The sequence below is a fragment of the Pipistrellus hanaki genome (assembly GCF_964339955.1).
Source record: "Pipistrellus hanaki genome assembly, chromosome: X".
NCBI classification, from domain to species: Eukaryota; Metazoa; Chordata; class Mammalia; order Chiroptera; family Vespertilionidae; genus Pipistrellus; species Pipistrellus hanaki.
Genome location: NC_140524.1, coordinates 10,857,119 through 10,880,265, shown reverse-complemented (window position 1 = coordinate 10,880,265; position 23,147 = coordinate 10,857,119). Strand labels below are relative to the sequence as shown.

At 58.6% G+C, this 23,147-nt stretch overlaps 1 protein-coding gene across 1 annotated transcript; it reads left to right on the top strand.

Moving 5' to 3' along the window:
* The first annotated feature begins 4,269 nt into the window (after window positions 1-4,269).
* On the top strand, window positions 4,270-23,135 carry PLXNB3 (plexin B3). The gene is made up of 36 exons (XM_084870994.1): window positions 4,270-4,392; window positions 5,729-5,825; window positions 7,835-8,878; window positions 9,340-9,519; window positions 10,291-10,419; window positions 10,499-10,599; window positions 11,350-11,482; window positions 11,666-11,822; window positions 11,910-12,018; window positions 12,096-12,210; window positions 12,388-12,513; window positions 12,597-12,713; window positions 12,992-13,085; window positions 13,174-13,343; window positions 13,574-13,725; window positions 13,940-14,045; window positions 15,539-15,669; window positions 16,166-16,342; window positions 16,426-16,615; window positions 16,747-16,977; window positions 17,063-17,224; window positions 17,329-17,480; window positions 18,134-18,234; window positions 18,313-18,536; window positions 18,715-18,893; window positions 19,506-19,572; window positions 19,843-20,170; window positions 20,304-20,407; window positions 20,500-20,593; window positions 20,909-21,087; window positions 21,240-21,400; window positions 21,595-21,742; window positions 21,913-21,977; window positions 22,043-22,118; window positions 22,231-22,305; window positions 22,765-23,135. Exons 2-36 carry the CDS (start codon window positions 5,793-5,795, stop codon window positions 22,867-22,869), a joined length of 5,715 nt encoding a protein of 1,904 aa, XP_084727120.1. The 5' UTR covers window positions 4,270-4,392; window positions 5,729-5,792; the 3' UTR covers window positions 22,870-23,135.
* The last annotated feature ends 12 nt before the right edge of the window (window positions 23,136-23,147 follow it).

The following is a 23,147-nucleotide window of genomic DNA, read 5'->3' as shown; positions in this document are numbered from 1 at the left end:
GATCAATGATTCTCTCTCATCATTGATGTTTCTCTCCCTTTCCCTCTCCCTCTCTGAAATCAATTTTTTCTAAAATTTTAAAGAAGGTGGGGAGTTGTTGAGTTGTTCCTCCTTCTCTTCCCAAGATTGTGTAAGTCATCCCTATCTGAACATAAATCCTTAAAAAAAAAAATTAAATAGCTAGAATGGTTCTGTGGTCTGCCACCAAATCCTAATTGATTTGGATGAAAAGAGACAATGCAGGAAATACCATCCTAACGGAAGTTAGTGAAGAGAAATTAATATCAGACAAAGTAGACCTCAGGGCACAAATATTATTAGGGATTAAAAGAGGTTGCTGCATAATGATGAAATAAGTAATTCATTTGCAGCATTAAACATTGTGAATATGTGCGTACCTGCCTAATGACAGAGCCTTGAACAAAAAAAGGAAAAGGAAAAATTTATAAATCATCACATTCACCACAATAAATTATACCACCTCTCACTACAATTGGCAGCTCAAGCAGACAAAACTAGTACGAATATAGTGGGAGGGAATGAACAAATTTGATGAATGGGTTTCCCAAACCTACAGACTATACATTCTTATCAGTTCACTTTGAACATTTACTATAACTCACCATGTCCTGAGCCACAAAACAAATCTCAATAAATACTGAAAGAATTGGTATGGCTGAAACCAGTTTGACTCAGTGGATAGAGCGTCAGCCTGCAGACTGAAGGGTCCCAGGTTCAATTCCGGTCAAGGGCATGTACGTTGGTCGCAGGCACATCCCCAATGGGGGGTGTGCAGGAGGCAGCTGATCAATGCTTCTATCTCTCTCCCTTCCTCTATGTAAAAAATCAATACATATATATATATATATATATATATATATATATATATATATATATATATATATTTTTTTTTAATAATGAAAAGAAAAGAAACACATGAGGAAATCTCTATGCTCTTGGGTAGGGGAGGGTTTCTGAAACAAGACAAAAAGGACAAACCATAAAATAGAAGATCAATAAATGTAATTATATTCAAATCAATACTTCTTCATCTAATGATGCTATAGGCAAACTGAGAAGACAAGTCCTGGGCAAGGAGAAGACATAACAGACCAAGGACTGGTATTTAAAATATGTGAAGACTCTCTCAAAATACTAAGGAAAAGACAATTCATATAGAAAAATTGACAAAGACGTGATCAGGCATTTTGCAGAAGAGGAAACACAAAGAAGCTCAATATTATTAGTACTCAAGGAATGTCAATTAAAAGCCCAGCAAGCCCTGGTCAGGGGGCTTGCTCAGTGGTTAGAGCATTGGCCCATGCACCAAAGGGTTGCGGGTTCAACTCTCAGTCAAGGGCACAATACAAGGTTCATTCCCCACCAGGTACATGTGGAAGGCAACCAGTCAATGAATCTTACATCAATGTCTCTCTCTCTCTCTCTCTCTCTCTCTCTCTCTCTCTCTCTCTCTCTTTCTCTCTCTCTCCTTCCCTCCCTCCCTCCCTCTCTCTGAAAAGCAATAGACAAAATATCCTCAGGTGAGGATTAATAACAAAAAAAAATAATAATAAGCAGCAAGGCATAACCACTTCACACGCCTCGTATTGACACTAAGTACTAAGTACTAGGTAAAAGCACTAAGTACAGGGTTGGTAAAGTGTGAAGAAAAAGAAATGCACCAAATAAGTCCAAGTTCTCCCTGATTTACTGACCTCTGCACCCTCAAAGCCTACCTGACTATCCTTGTGCTCCAGGAAGAGGGAAACACCCATGGGCATATCACCTGCAGATAGCCTCAGCAGTCCCTATCTCTCCTTCTTACAAAGCCTGCCACGTTCATGGTCCAAGGCCACGTGGCCTCATGGTTAAGTGCAGGGGCCCTGTGGTTGACTCTTAGCCTTGCCACTTACTAGCTGTGTAACCTTTTTATTTATTTATTTTTAAATATATTTTATTTATTTATTTACCGAGAGGAAGGGAGAGGAAAAGAGTTAGAAACATCGATGATTTTTTAAAATATATATTTTATTGGTTTTTCACAGAGAGGAAGAAAGAGGGATAGAGAGCTAGAAACATCGATGAGAGAGAAACATCGATCAGCTGCCTCCTGCACACCTCCTACTGCGGATGTGCCTGCAACCAACGTACAAGCCCTTGACCAGAATCGAACCTGGGACCCTTCAGTCTGCAGGCCGATGCTCTATCCACTGAACCAAACTGGTTAGGGCCCTTCTATTTTTATTTATATATTTTATTGATTTCAGAGAGGAAGGGATATATATATATATATATATATATATATATATATATACATACACACACACACATCAATGATGAGAGAGAATCACTGATTGGCTGCCTCCTACACAGGGGTATGGAGCCCGCAACCTAAACATGTGCTCTTGACCAGAATCGAACCTAGGACCCTTCAGTCTACAGGCTGATGCTCTATCCATTGAGCCAAACCAGCTAGGGCTTTAAATCAATATATGTAAATCAATATATTCAAATATATATATATATATATTGATTTCAGAGAGGAAGGGAGAAGGAAAGAGAAAAAACCATCAGTGATGAGAATCATCGATCGGCTGTCGCCTGCACACTCCACAGTAGGGGTCAAGCCGCCAACTGGGCATGTGCCTTGACTGGGAATCAAACTGTGATCTCCTGGTTCATAGGTCGACGCTCAACCACTAAATTATACCAGCTGGGCCTAGCTGTGCAACTTTGTATAAGTTTCTTAACCTCTTATGGCTCAGTTTCCTCTCCTGTGAACTGGGAGAAATAGCTATACCCCCTTGTGGGGCCAGGAGAAGGACTGGATGAGTTAACATACCTGGAACACTTAGCCCTGTGGTTCCCATCCTTTCTTTGGCCATGCCCCACCTAAGCATCTCTGAAATCCTGATGGCATATAATTCTTATTATTCGAAAAGTGAACTCCTATTCACATGGAGGAAGCCTAAAAGGCTATTCACTTGGTCTAAACGAAAGAACCTGGCATCCATAAAAGAGAAAAAGAAAAGAATGAAAGGACAGTTGAAGTACTAAGGAAGAAATCACTAAGAAATTGTTTTTTTTAAAATGATAATAATATGAAGCGATATGAAAAAAATAGCAAATAGTTTCAAAAAATATAATAGAGAACTGAAACACATAAATATGTCACTATATTTATACACTGAGTGGCCAGATTATTATGATCTCTGAACACAGAATAATCTGGCCACTCAGTGTATATCCTATATAATGAAAGGCTAATATGCAAATTGCCCCATTAACCAGGAGTTCGACCAGCAGGCAGGCTGGCCAACCATCCATGTCCCCTCCCCCTGGCCAGGCTGGCCAGACCCCACCCATGCACAAATTCATACACCAGGCCTCTAATATATATACTGAGTGGCCAGATTATTATGATCTCTGAACGCATAATAATCTGGCCACTCAGTCTATATTGTATATGAGGCCTCTACAATATGAGGCTCCTAGAACCATAAGAAATGCAAAAATTTCACTGTTAATAATTCATTCTCAAATTGTCCCCCTTAAAACTCAAATTGTCCCTGACTGGTTTGGCTTGGTGGATAGAACGTCTGCCTGCAGACTGAGGGGTCCCAGGTTCGATTCTGGTCAAGGGCATGTACGTTGGTTGCGGGCACATCCCCAGTGGGGTGTGTGCAGGAGACAGCGGATCGATGTTTCTAACTCTCTCCCCCCCTCCCTTCCTTTCTGCAAAAAAATCAATAAAATATATTTTTTTAAAAACTCAAATTGCCCCCTTGTGGGGCGTGTGCCCCACGTTGGGAACCACAGACTTAGCCCAGGCCCAGACCTCCTAGGAGGGCCATAGTCACAGCCCTGGTTTAAAGTTCGCTTAAACCTCACTTCCTCTTCCTGAGACCCTGAGTGCTTGTAATTGTGACTTCTCCTCCCTGTGCCTCAAGATGCCCTCCACAGATGGGCTTTTCTGGCTGTGGGGCGTTCACTGTTGGCAAGTAGTTCTGCCTGAGACCCAGAAAACACTTGAGCATGTGGAAGAGGGCTTTGTCTCTGAACGGTGCCAATGCCTGGCACCCAGAAGGCACTTCCTGGAAGGCTATGGAACGCTTCCCTGACAACTCAGTGGGAGGGTACCATCCTGTTCTCACCTGCTCCAGCCAGGTGCCCACAGCCTGCCCCCTGCCATGCCTATCAAGGCCAGCAGAGGGCAGCAGCAACCGCCCAGCGCTGTTGGGCAAAGGGGTGGATGGGGAGGGGCTGGGCTGCTTCATCCGCCAGGATGAGCCCGGTTGGGCACGATTGCATTGTGGGGAGGGAGGCCGGGGCTCCACCGAGACGCACTTCTGGCACCAGCTGCTCCTCAGCCCCTGCCCGCGGCCCACCCAGGTAGGCAAGAACCAGGGCTGGTGAGAGCGAGGGGCGCAGGGGCCTCTGGATTGGGGAGCACCACCTCGGGCTGTGCTGGGACCCGAGAGAAGCAAGGGGTCCACAGGGCCAACTAACTCTCATCCGGGAAAGGCCTTCAGGGGGCAGCCCCGTGATGGTACCTCCTGATGCCTAAAGGGGCACAGCGCCCCACTGGGAAGTAGGACCCCGAACTTCTGCCCCCAAATGGAAGAGCTGGCGCTGCCAAGGGCAGGGCACAGGGTAGGGAGGTGGCCCGCCTGGCTCCCTGCCCCCACAGCCACCTAACTCGCCCAGCCAGATGGCGGCAAACCTGCTGCTGCCACCTTGCCTGCTGCTGCAGCGCACCGTGGCGAAGGGAGGGTCTCCAATCTCTGCACACCTGCCCCTGCGCCCCCGGGCAGAGCCCTGGCACTGCCGGCTTGGTGTGCCCACGGTGCCCTGTGAGGGTGGCAAGGCAGCCAGCTGCCAATGGACACTCCTTTCCACGCCCCGTGCATGGAGGGGGATGTAGGCCCTTCCTGGGATGGTGTTTCCTTGGGGGAGAGAGAGGGGCACTGCCAGCCACCAGTTGCCATGCCTGAAGCTCAGGGTTGAGTTTCTGCGGGCCATGCCCCCCACCCCTTGCTGTGCACCCTCTGCTGGCACCGTGCACCACCGCCAGGGTGTACCTGGCACGACTTTGCCGGTCCCCGAGGTGGGGCTGGATGGGCCAGTTCTTCTGGGCCAAAGAGGTGGGGGTGTTGGGGCAGAAAGTGTCCTGGACGCCTTGCCTTTGTCAGCGACTCCCCTGCCCCCAGTCCGGACAAAGGCAGGCATTGAGGGCCAGGGCTGGCACTCCAGCCAGGCACCAAGGCTACTAAGGCTGAGTCTGGCATGGCGGGGACTGAGCGCCCTGACCCTCCCGTGGGGGCCGCGGGGCCTCCCCTGGGCTGCTCACAAGGAGGAGCTCGCTGGCTGACACCACAGGGGTGGGGCCGGCTGTGTGGCTCTCATTTTTCTGACTGGAGGAAACCCTGTCCCTTTGTCCCCAGATCCTGGGGGGTGTCTCTCTGAGGGTGGGGAGTGGCAGGGAGCCCCCTGGCCAGAGCAGCCGGGGCGGGGTGCGGGGAGAGCACCAGATAGTGGGTTCCTGGCCTCTGAACAGAGGGGACATTGTTGAGGTGGAGGCAGGGCTCCCTTGGCCCAGCCACTATTGACAAAGCTGCCAGCTGTGGTGGAGCCTGGCCACTAGGCCCTTGCCCCCCCCCCCAACCTCCCACCTCCCCCAAGGCCAGTGTGAATGGGGCCAAGCCTCAACTGTCTCCCTCCCACTCAGGGCAATGCCCCCCACAGCAGTCTTGTGCCTGTCACCACTGCCCTGGGGCAGCTGAAGTGAGGAGATGTGCTTCCCGCTGCTGCTCCCCTTCTCCACGGTGAGTGCCCGGGTCCCCAGCCCCCAGGGATGCCCCTGGGAGGAGTGGGCCAGGTAAAACAGCACCGGGGAGCCTGGGTGTGGGGCTCCAACGCGCTGGACCTCCTGGCCACAGTCCCTCTAGCCCATCACCCACAGGCCACGGCCACCACCGCCGCTGATATCCCAGGTCCAGAGGAAATGGCCCTGCCTTTCAGCCAGGCCTGACCTTCCTGTCTGTGTTCGCGAGATAAAGAGCTCTGACGCAGCCACATGCCTGCGAGCCCGGGCGTGCGTCCCCACTGGCGTCTCTGCTGGCAGGCCTGGGACACCGAGCGACTGTGGGCCTGCCCCTGGCGCGCCCACATGCACAGTTATGCAGGAGCCTAGCTCGGCTTGCCAGCCAGCTCTGTCCCCTTCTCTGTGGCTCTGGGCTTGGGGTCAGGAGGAGGGTGAAGCGAGAGTCCGCCAAGGCCCACAGGCTCTGCCCTGTTGGCATTTCTCTCTCTGTCTCTCCTGCCTGGTCACCGCGGCAGCCGCTAGGGCTGTTGGGCAGGGACTGCTGTGAATGGCCCTCCGCCGGGAGGCAGGGATCAGGCTCACGCTCCCAGCAGGCCCATGGGAGCTACCTCCGGTCTGGGGTCCTAATGGGTGAGGAGCTGCGCCTATGGCTTCTCTGTGTGGGGGCCTTCCTCCCCTCTACCCTCTCCTCACTCAAGCTCTCTTCCTGGCTGTCTTCTTCTCACTCCCCCCTTTTCTCTGTCCACATCCACACTCGGGGTGCCAGGCCCCAACGGACCCTGGCCCTGAGGCCCACGAAGCAGGGGACAGACGTCCTGTACCCATGCTGTCCCTTGGTGACCTCCCCTCACCTCCCCAGGCCCAGCTCTCCCCAGCCTCTGCTCTGACCGCCCCCTAGCCCTCTGTGGCATGACCCTGTTCTCATTGGTCCTGGCTTGCCCCCACTCCTTGCCATCTTTGAGGAGAGCTGGGGTGGTGTCTCGGCCTGCATTCCTCCCACTGCCTCAGTTTCTCCCTGACTCATTCTCCTCTCTCTAACATTTCCTCTCCACGCTCGTGAAGGTCCCTCTTTGTCACCGACCTAGGGCCAGTTTCCTATCCCTGATGGGTTCTCCCAGCTCTTGCCCCAATGCCACCTCTCTTGTCTGGGTGGGGGTCACAGATCCCCCGCAATATGGCTGCCATCAGCCTTCCTTCTCCCACATCCTCTTCTGTCTGTGGGTTCCTGCTCCCTTTCCCCCTCTTCCAGGTGCTCCCATAACTCTGCCTCCTGCCTCTCTCCCCATCACCACCCCCTCTGCCCTGCCCTCCTCTCCATGGCCTTTCCTCTCTGTGTCACAGCCCCCTCTGTCACTGTGTCCTATTTGTGCTCTGGTGGCTTTTCGGGATCTGTCCCCATTCAACAATCTAAACACATACATTTAAAGTAGAAGGTGAAAGAATTCTTCCCTTGTGACCCCCTCCCCTCCAACTCTTGGATACTCTCTTTGTCACTCTTTCTGTTCTCTCTCTGTCCCCTTTCTGGCTCCTTCTGTCTCTGTCTCCATGTCTCTCTCTGCTCTCTCTCTTCTTTTAAAATATATTTTTATTGATTTCAGAGAGGAAGGGAGAGGGGGAGAGAGAGAGAGAAACATCAATGATGACAGAGCATCATTGATCGGTTGCCTCCTGCACACCCCACACTGGGGATGGAGCCCGCAACCCGGGCATGCGCCCTGACCAGGAATTGAAGCGTGACCTCCTGGTTCACAGGTCAATACTCAACCACTGAGCCACGCCAGCTGGGCTGTCTCTTCTTTTTGCTTCTCTCTGCTTTCTTTGTCCCTGCTTGATGCCTCTCTCTGCTTCTCTCCCTCTCTTTTTATCTCTCTTCTCAATTCTTCTCTCCCTCTGGTGCTCGTTCTCTACCCCCTCTTCCTCGGTCCCCCTCACCTCCCTGACTCATGCTGGCCAGGGGTGGGGAGGCAGTGCTCCCTCCCACTGGGCCTCAGGTGCTCGGCTCTCCCCCAGGCCCCCATGATGGCTCCCTGGTCTCCCTTCGGCCCCCACCTCCTGCTCGTGCTGCTGCTGCTGTGCCCACCGCTGCCCTCGACTCAGGCCCATCGCTTCTCCGCACTCAACACTACCTTCAACCACTTGGCACTGGCGCCCGGCCGGGGCACGGTCTACGTGGGGGCGGTGAACCGCCTCTTCCAGCTCAGCCCGGAATTACAGCTCGAGGCCGTGGCTGTCACCGGCCCCATCTTCGACAGTCCCGACTGCGTGCCTTTCCGTGACCCGGCTGAGTGCCCGCAGGCCCAGCTCACCGACAACGCCAACCAGCTGCTGCTGGTGAGCAGCCGGGCCCAGGAGCTGGTAGCCTGTGGGCAGGTGCGGCAGGGCGTGTGCGAGAAGCGGCGCCTGGAGGACGTGTCTCAGCTTCTGTACCAGGCCGAGGACCCAGGCGATGGGCAGTTTGTGGCCGCCAATGCCCCAGGCGTGGCCACGGTGGGCCTGGTGGTGCCTGCACCAGGCCGGGACCTCCTGCTGGTGGCCAGAGGCCTGGCGGGCAAGCTGTCAGGAGGGGTGCCGCCCCTGACTGTCCGCCAACTGGCTGGGCCGCAGCCCTTCTCCAGCGAGGGCCTGGGCCGCCTCGTGGTGGGAGACCTGTCCGACTACAACAACAGCTACGTGGCGGCCTTTGCCAACGCCCGCTCCGCCTACTTCGTCTTCCGCCGTCGGGGGGCCCGGGCACAGGCCGAATATCGCTCCTATGTTGCCCGAGTCTGCCTGGGCGATGCCAATCTTTACTCCTATGTGGAGGTGCCCCTCCACTGCCATGGGCAGGGCCTCATCCAGGCTGCCTTCCTCGCCCCGGACACCTTGCTGGGGGCCTTTGCCACAGGCCCAAAGGGGGCACAGGCGGCCCTGTGCGCCTTCCCCCTGGCAGAGCTGGATGGCAGCATGGAGCAGGCCCGGCGCCTTTGCTACACAGCAGGCGGCCGGGGCCCCAGTGGCACAGAGGAAGCCATCGTGGAGTATGGCGTCACTTCCCGCTGCGTCACCCTGCCCCCTGTAAGTGGCTGGGCCCAGGCCCCACACTTGTCCTCTCACCTCAGGCTTTGCCCACCACCATCTTTTGGTGGCGGCTCTGGTCTCTTGCTGCCTCTTCTGGCCTTGCCTGCCTCTCTGTCCCTGTCCCTTGTGGTCCTGCGGCATCGCTCAGGCCAGGGCAGGAGCTGCCTTATGTAGTCCTGAGCCTCAGGCAGCTGGCCACTTCCATGTGACAATTATCCCTGGCCTCTTGGTTAGAGGATGTCACGAAGGGGCCAGCTTGATCTCTAAGTCTCCTAGCTCGTCTTTCTCCCTCTCTGCAGTGGGCTTGGTCTTGCCATGGGGCTCCCTGGCCCTCCCCTCCATCCTGCCTTGTTCTCTTCTCACTGGTCACTTGGCTGATCTCCTCTGACTAGCTCTGGGCCTGGGGAAGTACCTTCTGCCTTTTCTGAGAACTGATTGTACCCTCCCCGCCTGTCCAGGACTCCCCTGAGTCGTACCCCTGTGGCGATGAGCACACCCCCAGCCCCATCGCTGGCCGCCAGCCCCTGGAGGCCAGGCCGCTGCTGCAGCTCAGGCAGCCCATCAGCGCCATCGCAGCCCTCCAGGCAGATGGGCACATGGTAGCCTTCCTGGGGGACACCCAGGGCCAGCTGCATAAGGTGAGAGCCTGCCATGGCCAGCCTCCTGGCCCTGAGATCATAACACTGCCAGGCCAGGTGCCCTCCGCCTCAGCTTGTGTCCTGGCTGGCTGGCTTCTACCTGCTGGCTGCCTGGCGCCCAGAGACATGATCTAGACCAGTGGTCGGCAAACTCATCAGTCAACAGAGCCAAATCTCAACAGTACAAGGATTGAAATTTCTTTGGAGAGCCACATTTTTTAAACTTAAACTTCTTCTAATGCCACTTCTTCAACATAGACTCGCCCAGGCCGTGGTATTTTGTGGAAGAGCCACACTCAAGGGGCCAAAGAGCTGCATGTGGCTCGCGAGCCGTAGTTTGCCGATCACAGGCCTAGGATGACGGCCCGGGTGCCTCCTAGGCAACCGCAACTTCTCCAGCCAATAGTGGGAGCTAACAGCCAAGGTGGATGAGGGTGGCATGGTGGCAGGGTGGGCAGTGCCTGGCCCTCAGAGCCAGCCTAGCCCCAGAAGTCTCTCCGAGGCAAATCTTGCCTTCTTATGACCTGTTTGCCTCCCCACAACTGCCTTCCTGCCCCTGGTGCCCAAGGGCCTCACCCAGGGTGGCTCTGCCACCCTAGCTGGGTGATGCTGAATGGAGGAGGCAACCTGGGCAGAATGGACGCCCACCCTCTGTGGCCTGGGATCCCCAGTCTGGAAAAGAGCGCATGCCCTGAACAGGCGACCTGGGGCCATCGGAGAGGGGGCCTTGGCTCAGCGGTCTAGCCCAGCCCTGTCCTTGTCATCCCCCAGGTCTTTCTCAATGGCTCCCAAAGCCAGGTGTACCACTCCCAGCAGGTGGGGCCTCCAGGCTCAGCGATCAGCCCCGACCTGCTGGTGGATAACAGCAGCAGCCACCTCTACGTCCTGACTGCCCAGCAGGTGAGGGGTGGCCCAGGAGTCTGGGTACATGAGGCCCGAGTGCCCGCACCCACTGCTTCTGTCCCTACTGCCCGTCCAGGTGGACCGGGTACCCGTGGCAGCCTGCCCCCAGTTCCCCGACTGCGCCAGCTGCCTCCAGGCCCGGGACCCGCTGTGTGGCTGGTGCATCCTCCAGGGCAGGTGAGTGCAGCGCCTATGCCCAGGTGTTGGCTGACATGTGGTGCATGCTGGGAGGCCACACCTGGAAGCAGCTCTGGGCATGCCAGGAGGCCAGTTGGGCTCCCTATGGCAAAAATTTGGGCCGTGCCCAACGTGGCTCAGTGGTTGAGCATTGACCAAGGAGGCCATGGTTCAATTCCCTGTCAGGGCACATGCCCAGGTTGTGGGCTCAATCCTCAGTGTGGGGTGTGCAGGAGGCAGCTGATCAGTGATTCGCTCTCATCATTGATGTCCCTATCACTCTCTCCCTTCCGCTTGGCCCTGACAGTGTCTACCACCTCCCCCACCCCAGCCCCATAAAATATATTAAAAATAAAAAGACTCAGGCCACTACTGAGTTCCTCCATTCTGTCCTATCCCACCAAACCAGGACTCTGCTCGGCAGCCCCTTCCCACCATGGCCAAACCTACTCACTTCCCATTCTCCCACCTCTACCTTGGTCCAGGCTTCTGTCACCTCTCACAGGTGTCCCCTCCAGCCCATGCTCTGCATGGCAGCCCCAGGAATCCCTACGGCACCCCTCAGTCAGAGGCGTGTGCCTTCCTTCTGCAGCGTGGCCTCCTCTTACCGTCAAGGCCAAAGCCCATGCATTGACCACCGAGCCCTGGTGCTTGGCCCCTTCCTCCTAGGCCATCCTTCCAACCCCCTTGCGGCCAGTCATCCAAATAGCCTGAGACCCATGCGGTGACCCAGTGGGCCCCTGCCCGCAGGTGTACCCGCAAGGGCCAATGTGCGAGGGCAGCCCAGCCCAACCAGTGGCTGTGGAGCTATGAGGAGGACAGTCGCTGCCTGCATGTCCAGAGCTTGCTGCCGGCCCACCACCCCCGCCAGGAGCAGGGCCAGGTGAGGTTCCTGTACCACCTGCCTGTGAGGGATGCCCCAGGCTGCACCCACCAGCCCCGTCCTCCTCTCCTGCTGCGTCTACTCCCACTCCCTGTACTCTGGTTCCATCTCTCTCAGCGAGTTGACCCCCCCTCCCCACCCAAGAAGCCTTTGCCTGCTCTGTTTTCCTTGCACACCCCCCAGGTCACCTTGTCTGTCCCCGGGCTGCCCACGCTGGCTATGGATGAATATTTCCATTGTGCCTTCGGAGACTACGACAGCTTGGCTCAAGTGGAAGGGCCCCACGTGGCCTGTGTCACCCCTCCCCACGACCAGCTGCCACTTAACCCTCCAGGCACAGGTGAGGGGTCCCTGGGCTGGGTGGCCGGGGCAGGAACTGGAGGGGCAGAGCCACGTGACCTATTCTGCTGCCACCGTCCCCTCCTAGACCACGTCACCTTGTCCCTGGCCTTGATGTTTGAGGATGTGGCCATCGCTGTCACCAACTTCTCCTTCTATGACTGTAGTGCTGTCCATGCCTTGGAGGTGGCTGCCCCGTGAGTGCTAGGCCTGGCTGCTGGGTAAGGGTGGCGACCCAGATAGTGCCCAGCCTGAGCAGCCCCTTGCCCCTCAGGTGCCATGCTTGTGTGAGCAGCCTCTGGCGATGCCACTGGTGCCCCCAGAGCAGCCGCTGTGTGTACGGAGAGCACTGCCCAGAGGGCGAGAGGACCATCTATAGCACCCAGGAGGTAGGTGGGCCCGCCTGTTTGGCTCCCCTTCGCTGCTCAACCTCTCCCCTTTCCCCCCAATGGCTGCAGGGCTGCGTGTGTGGGCCTCTGCCTTTGCTGCCACTGCAGACCCACCTCACCCTGTGCCCTGCCCAGGTCCCTGAACTTCTGAAGGGCTAATGGAGCTTCTTTCCCCAGGTGGATGTCCAGATGCGTGGCCCAGGGGTGTGTCCTCAGGTTGAGGGCCTGGCAGGTCCCCTTCTGGTGCCTGTGGGCTGGGAGAGCCGCTTGGCCCTGCGAGTTCGGAACCTTCAGCATTTCCGAGTAAGCCGTCTGGTGGGTAGGGAATGGGGACAGAGTGGGAGGTGGCTGACCATGTCCAGGGTCCTGACAGTGTCTACCCCCAGGGTCTGCCTGCCTCCTACCACTGCTGGCTGGAGCTGCCCGGAGAACTACAGAGGCTGCCAGCCTCCCTGGAAGAGACGGATGGGGATGCGGGCCTTGTCCACTGCCAGGCCCAGCAGGTGAGCAGCCATCCGCAGCCTCGCCTGCCATTGGATGCCTTCTGCAGCCCTCCCAACTTGTCCCATCCCTTCAGAGGCTCCTGCTCTACATCCCTTTGTCACGAGGCCCGCTCTGTGTAGCAGGAACACCGTGCCCACAGCCTCTGCCCCAGGCTTGCTGTCTGGTGGGTGATGTGGGCACTGAACAATGGCACCCATTCTGGGTGGAGTGTCCCAGAGGAGGCAAGGGTCAGTGGTGCCCTGAGTTGGGCTAGGCATGACCCACCCTCCACCCACAGTTCCACCCCCCCATGGCCCAGCGGGAGCTCCCGGTGCCCATCTACGTCACCCGGGGTGAGGGTCAGCGGCTGGACAATGCCCGTCCTCTTCATGGTGAGTTTGGGGGCGGCAGGGCAGGCCGGGCACGGGGGGGGGGGCGGCAAAGGGGAGGCGCCTCAGTGTGCTGCCTGACCTTCCCCAGTGACCCTGTACGACTGTGCCGTGGGCCACCCCGACTGCAGCCACTGCCAGGCAGCCAACGGGAGCCTGGGCTGCCTGTGGTGCAGCCACGGCCAGCCTGCCTGTCTCTATGGGCCACTGTGCCCACCTGGGGCCGTGGAGCTGCTGTGTCCAACACCCACCATCGACATGGTCAGCCCCCCAGCCCCAGCCCTGATCTCCACCCCCAACTCCTCCCCCATGGCCCAGTCCCTCCCCTCGTCCCCCACCCCCTCCCCATCTGCCTTGCCGTGCCCCTCACTGTCCTAGCCTCATCCTACCTGGGTGAGGTACCATGCCTCCGGCTGGCCAGCTGGTCAGGCACGCCCCACTGCAGAGCAGGCATGGCTTTGGGGATCCCATGGCCACCTTCCTTGCTGCAGATCGAGCCCCTGACTGGCCCCCCTGAGGGCGGCTTAGCCCTCACCATCCTGGGCTCCAATCTGGGCCGAGACTTTGCAGACGTGCAGGACGCCGTGAGCGTGGCCGGCCAGCCCTGCAACCCGGACCCTGCTCTCTACCGCACCTCTGCCCGGTGAGGCCCCCCGGGACCGGCCACCCAGAGATAAAGGAAACTTGCAGCCAAGAAATGAGGGTCTGGGTCAGATGTGCCAAGGGAGGGGGCAGCTGGCAGTGAGAAGGGTGGAGCGGGTAGGCTTCAGGCAGTGGTTGGTGGGTGGTTCCCAGCTCCTGCCAGGGAAGGACCAGCGCATAAGGGCCCTAATAACTCCCGGGCCTCTGCTCCCCAGGATTGTGTGTGTGACATCTCCGGCCCCCAAAGGCACCACGGGGCCAATCCAAGTGGCCATTAAGAGTCGGCCACCAGGCATCTCCATCCAACACTTCACCTACCAGGTCAGTGCCCAGCCTGAGCTGGTCCTCATGCAGAGGAAGTAGGAGGGAGGGGCAGAAAGGCAGGGACACCCAGGTGAGGCTTTCAAACTTGACCTCAGCGTAGCCGGGAGTGTTGCTGCATGTCCAGTAGGGAAGCTACGTGATCTGAGTGGAGGACGGGCTGAGACAGTGACGCCACAGTGCAGACACTGCTGGCAGCAGCTGTCCAGGAGGGAGGCGGGCAGCAGAAGCAATAAGAACAGAGGGTGGCCCTGACTGGTCTGGCTCAGTGGATAGAGCGTCGGCCTGCAGACTGAAGGTTCCCAGGTTCAATTCCCGTCAAGGGCATGTACCTTGGTTGCGGGCATATCCCCAGTAGGGGCTGTGCAAGAGGCAGCTGATCGATGTTTCTCTCTCATTAATGTTTCTAACTATCACTCTCCTTTCCTCTCTGTAAAAAATCAAGAAAATATATATTTTTTTAAAAAGAAAGAACAGCCGAAACTGGTTTGGCTCAGTGGATAAAGCGTCAGCCTGCGGACTGAAGGGTCTCGGGTTCAATTCCAGTCAAGGGCACGTACCTTGGTTGCAGGCACATCCCCAGTAGGAGGTGTGCAAGAGGCAGCTGATCGATGATTCTCTCTCATCGATGTTTCTAACTCTCTATCCCTCTCCCTTCCTCTCTGTAAAAAAAAAAAAAAATCAATAAAAAATATTTTTAGCCAAAACCGGTTTGGCTCAGCGGTAGAACGTCGGTCTGCGGACTGAAAGGTCCCGGCTTCGATTCTGGTCAAGGGCATGTACATTGGTTGCGGGCACATCCCCGGTAGGGGGTGTTCAGGAGGCAGCTGGTCGATGTTTCTCTCTCATTGACTTTTCTAGCTCTCTATTTCTCTCCCTTCCTCTCTGTAAAAAATCAATAATATATATTAAAAAATATTTTTTTAAAAAAGAAAGAAAGAAAAAAAGAACAGAGGGTGGCGGGGCTTAGAGATGCTGGGACTTGCTGCAGGCCTGGCTGCCTGCGAACAGGGGGCTGGGGAGGGCAGGGATGCCTTCAAGTGTTAGCCTGAGCCTTAGGCACCTGCTGGGGCTATTTAGGGGGCCAAGAAGCCCAGGGCAGGAGTAGTGAGGGGCAGGGGCAGGTTAGCATTGGGTTAGCACTTGCTTGGTGCATGCAGCATCCTAAAGAGGCAATTGGATCTCAGGGTTTACCGCTCAGGGAGGCCTGGGTGGTGCAAGCGATGGCAGAGGTGGCCATCTGGGAGGGGCAGACACAATGAGAGAAGGCCCTCCCTCCCCATGGGGCAAGGAGGCCGAGAGGAGAGTTGTGGGGCTATGGAAGCTGAGCATAGGGCTTCCGGTTGGGTGCTGTGGTCTGTAGCCAGGAGACAGAGCTGAGAAGTGGGCCAGAACCTCACAGCCCAAGAGCTTTGGGGGCTGGAGCTGAGGCAAGGAAGCGCCAGGAAGGGCTGCCATGCCTGCTGGTCTACCATGCCTGCCCTGTCCCCCAGGACCCCATCCTGCTGAGCCTGAGTCCCCAGAGAGGTCCCCAGGCAGGGGGCACCCAGCTCACCATCCATGGGCAACACCTCCAGACAGGAGGCAACATCAGTGCCTTTGTGGGCAGCCAATCCTGTCCTATGTAAGTATCTCTCTCCTCCCGGTTCTGGCCGGGCTGCTGTCAGCTGGGGACATTCCTTGTGGGCCTCAGTGACCCCCTTTTGTACAGCCTGGGGGGGTGGACTCAGGGCTTCCTGAGGGCCCCATGAAAGTTCAAGAGAAGCCTGGCCAGTGTGGCTCAGTGGTTGAGCGTTGACCTATGAACCAGGAGGTCATGGCTGGATCCCCTGTCAGGGTACATATCCGGGATGCGGGCTCAATCCCCAATTGGGGGCGTGCAGGAGGCAGTCAGTCAATGACTCTCTCATCACTGATGTTTCTATCACTCTCTCCTTCTCCCTTCCTCTCTGAGATCAACTAAAAAACATATATTAAAAAAAAAAAAAAAAAGTCCAAGAGAAATGGTCACTGCGACCACCCTTGGTGGGCTCTGCCCTAGAGGGAGCCAAAGCGGGGTTGTTGTGGGGTGGCCAGGCTGAAGCTAGAGTCCAAGATGCCAGACCCCCTCCCCCCTGCAGCCAGGAGCCAGTGTGTCCTGAGGCCATTGTGTGCCACACCATGCCCCAGGCCGGCCCCGGAGAAGCTGTGGTTCGCGTGGTCTTTGGCCAGGCCCAGCGCACCCTGGGAACCAGCCCTTTCCGCTACACGGCCAACCCCCAGCTCACGGCGGCAGAGCCCAGCGTCAGCTTCCGAGGGTGAGGACCTGGGCCACCAGGGCGAGGGTGAGGACCTGGGCCACCTGCTGCCCCCACCCCTGCTGACCACTATCCTGGCACAGGGGCGGGCGGCTGATCCGAGTCAGGGGCCAAGATCTCGACGTGGTGCGGCAGCCCCTGCTGTCCGTGTGGCTGGAGACCGCGGCAGAGGCACAGGCCATGAGAGCCCAGCCCCAGGACCTCAGGAGGGGCTGCGGGGCTCCTGCTGAACCCCCGCAGGCTTGTGTCCAGCTTGAGGGGGGTTTGCTGCAGGTGAGCCCCCACCAGCAATCCTCGGGGCTGCCAGTGTGGCGGTGCCCAGTGAAGGGGGCAGGGCGGGTCACCCTGTTCCTGGGAGTGAGCGGGGAAGCCCCAGCTCATCCCACCTCATCCTGGCCCCACAGTGCTCCACCGTCTGCTCCATCAACTCCTCCAGCCTCCTCCTGTGCCGGAGCCCCGCCGTGCCCGACGGCGCCCGCCCCCAGCGCGTCTTCTTCTCCCTAGACAACGTGCGCGTGGACTTTGCCAACGCCAGTGGGGGCCAGGACTTTCTGTACCAGCCCAACCCCCGGCTGGCGCCCCTCAGCCGCAAGGGGCCTGCCCGCCTCAAGCCAGGCAACGTCCTAGACGTGGAGGTGAGGGCTTCCGTTACCATGGCTGCACAGGAGGGCTGCGGGCAGGCCTGGGCAGCCTGGCTCAGGCCCCTGGTCTGTCTCCCAGGGTGAGGGTCTCAACCTGGGGATCAGCAAGGAGGAGGTGCGCGTGCACATTGGCGACGGCGAGTGCCTGGTCAAGACGCTCACGCTCACCCACCTGTACTGTGAGCCTCCCCTGCGGGTCCCGCAACCCACCAACGGCTCCAGTGCACTGCCGCAGTTTGTGGTGAGGCCAGGCCCTGGGTGCAGGGGCAGGTAAGTGGTCAGGGGAGCAATAAAGGCCCACACTCAGGAGCCTGCCTCTCCCCCCGCTCCCTCACTCCCCTCCAGGTACAGATGGGCAACCTCCGGCTGGCCCTGGGCCCAGTGCAGTATGAGGCTGAGCCTGCACCGCCTGCCTTCCCCGTGGAAGCCCAGGTCGGCTTGGGCATGGGCGTTGCTGTGCTGACGGCCGCTGTGCTACTCCTGACTCTCATGTACAGGTGAGCACCTCGCGCCCCCCCCCCCCATCCCCAACCCCTTGTGCACCTGCACGAACTTCCCTCTTCACTTTGGTTTGATATTGTTTTGAATATATATTTTTTAATATATTTTATTGATTTTTTTTACAGAGAGGAAGGGAGAGAGATAGAGAGCTAGAAACGTCGATGAGAGAGAAACACTGACCAGCTGCCTCTTGCACACCCCCTACTGGGGATGTGCCCGCAACCAGTGTACATGCCCCTGACCGGAATTGAACCTGGGACCTTTCAGTCCACAGACCGACGCTCTACCACTGAGCCAAACCGGTTTCGGCTGTTTTGAATATATTTTTATTGATTTCAGAGAGGAAGGGAGAGGGAGAGAGAGATAGGAACACCAATGATGAGAGAGAATCATGGATTGGCTGCCTCCGGCACGCCCCACACTGGAAATCGAGCCCGCAACCTGGGCAGGCGCCCTGATTGCGAATCATACTGCAACCTCCTGGTTCATAGGTCGGTGCTCAACCACTGAGCCACACGGGCCGGGCTCCTTCTTCACTTTGGAAAAGGATGCCCCATGGCAGGCCTCCCAGCAGGCAGCTCTCCCGGCTTGGTGGCCTCCGTGCAGGCAGGCCTGGGTCTGTGGCTGACACCCGGTCTCGGGGCTGCAGGCACAAAAGCAAGCAGGCCCTGCGTGACTATCAGAAGGTTCTGGTGCAGCTGGAGAACCTGGAGATCGGTGTGGGTGACCAGTGCCGCAAGGAATTCACAGGTGAGGAGGGGGCGGTGGGGAGGGGGCAGAGGGCCCACTCGGGCCTGAGCCCACACCTCGGTGGCTCCCGGTCTGCAGACCTGATGACCGAGATGACTGACCTCAGCAGCGACCTGGAGACCAGCGGGATCCCCTTCCTGGACTTCCGCACCTACACCGAGCGCGTCTTCTTCCCGGGCCACGGCAGCTGCCCGCTGCAGCCCGTGTTCGAGGGGCCTGGGGAAGAGGGTCACCGTGTCCCCGTCCGCCAGGGCCTCACGCAGCTCTCCAATCTGCTCAACAGCAAGCTTTTCCTTCTCACAGTGAGGGCCACGAGGACGGGGAGGGGGTCTCCTGAGGGGTGGGGGGCAAGGAGGTCGGGGGTGGGGGCTGGGCACAGGCTGGGCTGGGTGGCAGGTACAGGAACAACGGCGGGGGGTGGGAGGACGCCCGGGGGAGGGGCTTCGCAGAGTGAGCAGCAGCTTCCCTGCCACCACCCAGCTCATCCACACGCTGGAGGAGCAGCCCAGCTTCTCCCAGCGGGACCGCTGCCACGTGGCTTCGCTGCTGTCCCTGGCGCTGCACAGCAAGCTGGAGTACCTGACCGACATCATGAAGACGCTGCTTGGTGACTTAGCCGCCCATTATGTGCACAAGAACCCCAAGCTCATGCTCCGAAGGTTGGCTTGGCAGCAGGGATGGTGGCTCCTCCATCTCCTTCCCGCTTTGCTCTGTCCTGGGGTGGGCGGGGCCAGGAACACCCAGGCTGTGGGCGGGGCCAGGAACACCCAGGATGTGGGCGGGGCCAGGAACACCCAGGATGTGGGCGGAGCCAGGAACACCCAGGATGTGGGCGGGGCCGGGAATGTTCAGGAAGTGGGCGGGGTCGGGAACACCCAGGGAGTGGGCGGGGCCAGGAACACCCAGGATGTGGGCGGAGCCAGGAACACCCAGGATGTGGGCGGAGCCAGGAACACCCAGGATGTGGGCGGGGCCGGGAATGTTCAGGAAGTGGGCGGGGTCGGGAACACCCAGGGAGTGGGCGGGGCCAGGAACACCCAGGATGTGGGCGGAGCCAGGAACACCCAGGATGTGGGCGGAGCCAGGAACACCCAGGATGTGGGCGGGGCCGGGAACACCCCGGAACTGGGCTAGGACCTAAGCCACTGGTGAGGGAGGATACCTACACAGAGGGTGACAGGTGGCAAAGCTCTGCATTGCCTCCAGTGCCTCCTGAGCTCAGGGACATGGCCCTGCAGCGCCCTCTCTAACCCGAGGCCTGCTCCCTGCAGGACGGAGACCATGGTGGAGAAGCTGCTCACTAACTGGCTGTCCATCTGTCTCTACACCTTCCTGAGGGTGAGGGGCGCCCTGGACTGCACCTTCTCCCCTTGCTCCAATGAGGGACTGTCGCCTCATTAACCTGCACCCAAATTCCCTCAGGGCCCAATGGGGGGGATGGAAAGGGAAGGGCTTTGGACCACCCCCTCCCCACCCCCCGCCTCCCAGGGCCAGCTGTCATGATCCGCCCTCACTCTGTGCAGCTGGCTGCTCCTCCCCAGCCCCACCCCCCAAGCCCTCTGCACCTCCCACAGCCCACTGACGCTGGCCCGTCCTAACCGGTTGCAGGAGGTGGCTGGGGAGCCGCTGTATATGCTCCTCCGGGCCATCCAGTACCAGGTGGATAAGGGTCCTGTGGATGCCGTGACAGGCAAGGCTAAAAGGACCCTGAATGACAGTCGCCTGCTTCGGGAGGACATGGACTTCCGGCCCCTAACATTGATGGTGCTGGTGGGCCCTGGGGCCGGTGGGGCCTCAGGGAGCAGCTCAGCACAGCACGTGCCCGCCCGGGTGCTCGACACAGACACCATCACTCAGGTCAAGGAGAAGGTACTGGAGCAAGTCTACAAGGGGACCCCGTTCTCCCAGAGGCCCTCCGTGCACACCCTAGACCTCGGTGAGTGAGCCCGACCGCCCTCCCCTCCTGGGGCACCCGTAGAGGCTCAGCTCTGCCTTACCCTGAATGGCAGACTTGGGGGACAGGCTACAGGCTGATTGGCTTCCCCGGGTCTCCCCCTGAATCCCCCCAGAGTGGCGCTCGGGCCTGGCTGGTCACCTAACCTTATCGGATGAGGACCTGACCTCAGTGACCCAGAATCACTGGAAGAGACTCAACACCCTCCAGCACTACAAGGTCCGGGGCGGGTGGGCACGGGCTGGGGGGCAGGCCTCCTGCCTCTGGATCGGCCAGAGAAGAAGCCCAGCCTCTGCTCCCCTCCCGCCCAGGTCCCAGACGGGGCCACAGTGAGGCTCATCCCCCAGCTGCACAATGGAGGCGCCGTCTCCCAGAGCCTGGCCCAGAGCTGCTCCTCCGGGGAGAGTGAGTCCCGAAACCCAGATGTGTGCCTCTGTCCCCAGGAGCTAGAGGCTGCCAGGCAGGAGTCCTGGCCATCCTGTCACCTGGGGCTCCCCATGGCTTGCCAGCGGGCCTGCCAAAACTTCAGGCTGTGCAAAGGGCCTGGGGCAGTGAGGGTAGCGGTGTGTCCCAGTCAGGGAGCCCTTGTGTCAGGCTGAACAAGCCCCTGGGGGGCCACCCTCCTTTCCACATCATTACCCGCTGCTTCCATGGGCTCCTCCCAGCCTCTCCCACCTTGCCAGATGGGCACAGGGCTGAGGCCGGCACATGCGTCCCCAGACATCCCCATGCTGGAGGACGGCGAGGAGAGCGGGGTCCGCCTCTGGCACCTGGTGAAAGGCACCGAGGAGCCAGAAGGGAACAAGGTTCGGCGCAGCAGCCTGCGGGAGCGGGAGCGGGAGCGGGCACGGGCCAAAGCCATCCCGGAAATCTACCTCACCCGCCTGCTCTCCATGAAGGTCAGTGCAGCTGGAAGCTGGGCCCCGGGGGAGCCAAGTGACAGGAAGGCTCACCCAGGGGCCCCTGCCTGAGGTGGGGAGCGCGCATGCTCCTGAGAGGCTGAGGGGTAGCCCCACGCCCGCTGATGGAGCCTGTACCCCTGCCTGTTCAGGGCACGCTGCAGAAGTTCGTGGACGACACGTTCCAGGCCATCCTGAGCGTGAACCGGCCCGTGCCCATCGCCGTCAAGTACCTGTTCGACTTCCTGGATGAGCTGGCAGAGAAGCATGGCATCGAGGACCCAGAGACCTTGCACATCTGGAAGACTAACAGGTACCGTGCAGATGGGACACGCATCCCAGAGGGACAAGGCCATGGCCATGATGAGGGCAGTAGGACCTGAACCGGAAGCCAAGCTCGGTTTCTGGCCACCCCCAGCATGGACTCACGGGACCGCTCAGGGCCCAGGCTGGTGAGGGGAGCTGGGCTAGCCACGCCTCACACCCACGGCTGGCCTGTGTCTCCAGCCTGCTGCTCCGATTCTGGGTGAACACGCTGAAGAACCCCCAGCTCATCTTTGACATCCGGGTGTCAGACAACGTGGATGCCATTCTCGCCGTCATCGCCCAGACCTTCATCGACTCCTGTACAGTCTCAGAGCACAAAGTGGGCCGGGTGAGAGCAGAGCCAGCCCATGGCGAGTGGCTGCAGAGCCCTGGGTGGGGCTGGGAGGGGAGGCGCATAGTGGGGACCAAGGGGAGGGGCATTGGTGGCGCTGTCAGGTCAGGGTGACAGGGCCAGAGCTCTCCACCTTCTCACTCACCCCTCACCCCAATCCGGAGCAGGATTCCCCGGTGAACAAGCTGCTCTACGCCCGGGAGATCCCTCGCTACAAGCAGATGGTGGAGAGGTAGGTTTCGGAGTGCCCTGCTGGGGGTGGAGGCTGCCTGCCTCTAACAGTGCCCCCTCTTCCAGATACTACTCTGACATCCGCCAGAGCTCTCCGGCAAGCTACCAGGAAATGAATTCAGCTCTGGCCGAGCTCTCGGGGGTGAGGCATGGCCCAGGGACCTCTCCACGTTTAGGGGACAGGGTGTAGAGGGAGGCTTGGGGCTGGAGGCCCAGGCTGGGGACTCACACCCTCCCCAATGTGCTGCCCCCAGAACTACACCTCTGCTCCCCACTGTCTGGAAGCCCTGCAAGAACTCTATAACCACATCCACCGGTATTATGACCAGGTGAGACCAGGCGCTCTGGGGGGAGGGGGGCCTCCCCTGGGGGTGGAGGAGGCGTCAGGGCCCACCCCTGCAGGCGGATGCGAGGAAGGGCCCAGGTTGGGAAGGGGCTTGGTTTCTGTTTGTTTGTTTGCTTGCTTGCTTGTTTTTATTGATATCAGAGAGGGAGGGAGAGAGAGAGAGACAGAAACATTGATGAGAGAAAATCATTGACCAGCTGCCTCCTACATGCCCCACACTGGGGATCCAGCCCAATGTGCCCTGACCAGGAATTGAACCGTGACCTCCTGGTTCATAGATCGATGCTCCACCACTGAGCCACTCTGGCCCGACTGGTTTCTGTTTAGATTCCCCAGGGAGGCCCGGGGCAGCCCTGCTGAGATACAAGCAGGGCCGGGTAGCACTGAGTCAGTGGGCAGAGGGCTGGGGGCTATTGAGGGGTGCCCTCCTCTGCCCCGGCAGATCATCAACGCCCTGGAGGAGGACCCTGTGGGCCAGAAGATGCAACTGGCCTGCCGCCTGCAGCAGATCGCCGCCCTGGTGGAGAACAAGGTGACTGACCTGTGAGGGCAGGCCACGGTGGGCGCCTGAGGCCCAGCAGCTTGGAAGGAAGCCAGCAGGACCCACCACCACAGTGCCTTATGATTCCTGGACCAAGCAGAAGAGGGGCTGCAGAGAGTGGGGGGAGGGGGAGGGAGAAGGTCCCTGCAACCTCTCCCCCATCCTTCCTCCCTGCCCCGGGCTTTTTTCTAATTTATAGCAATCCTTCCCCCTCCTCCTCATTATATTTATTTGCTTGCTGGAAAGTTGCATCTGGAAATAAAATCTTTTTAGAAAAAAGTACA

Coding starts and splice junctions, on each gene's coding strand:
- PLXNB3 (XM_084870994.1), top strand. CDS start 5,793: ATGTGCTTCCCGCTGCTGCTCCCCTTCTCCACG. Junction 20,408..20,499: donor ACACCCTCCAGCACTACAAG/GTCCGGGGCGGG, acceptor CCTCCCGCCCAG/GTCCCAGACGGGGCCACAGT. Junction 22,306..22,764: donor TCCACCGGTATTATGACCAG/GTGAGACCAGGC, acceptor CTGCCCCGGCAG/ATCATCAACGCCCTGGAGGA.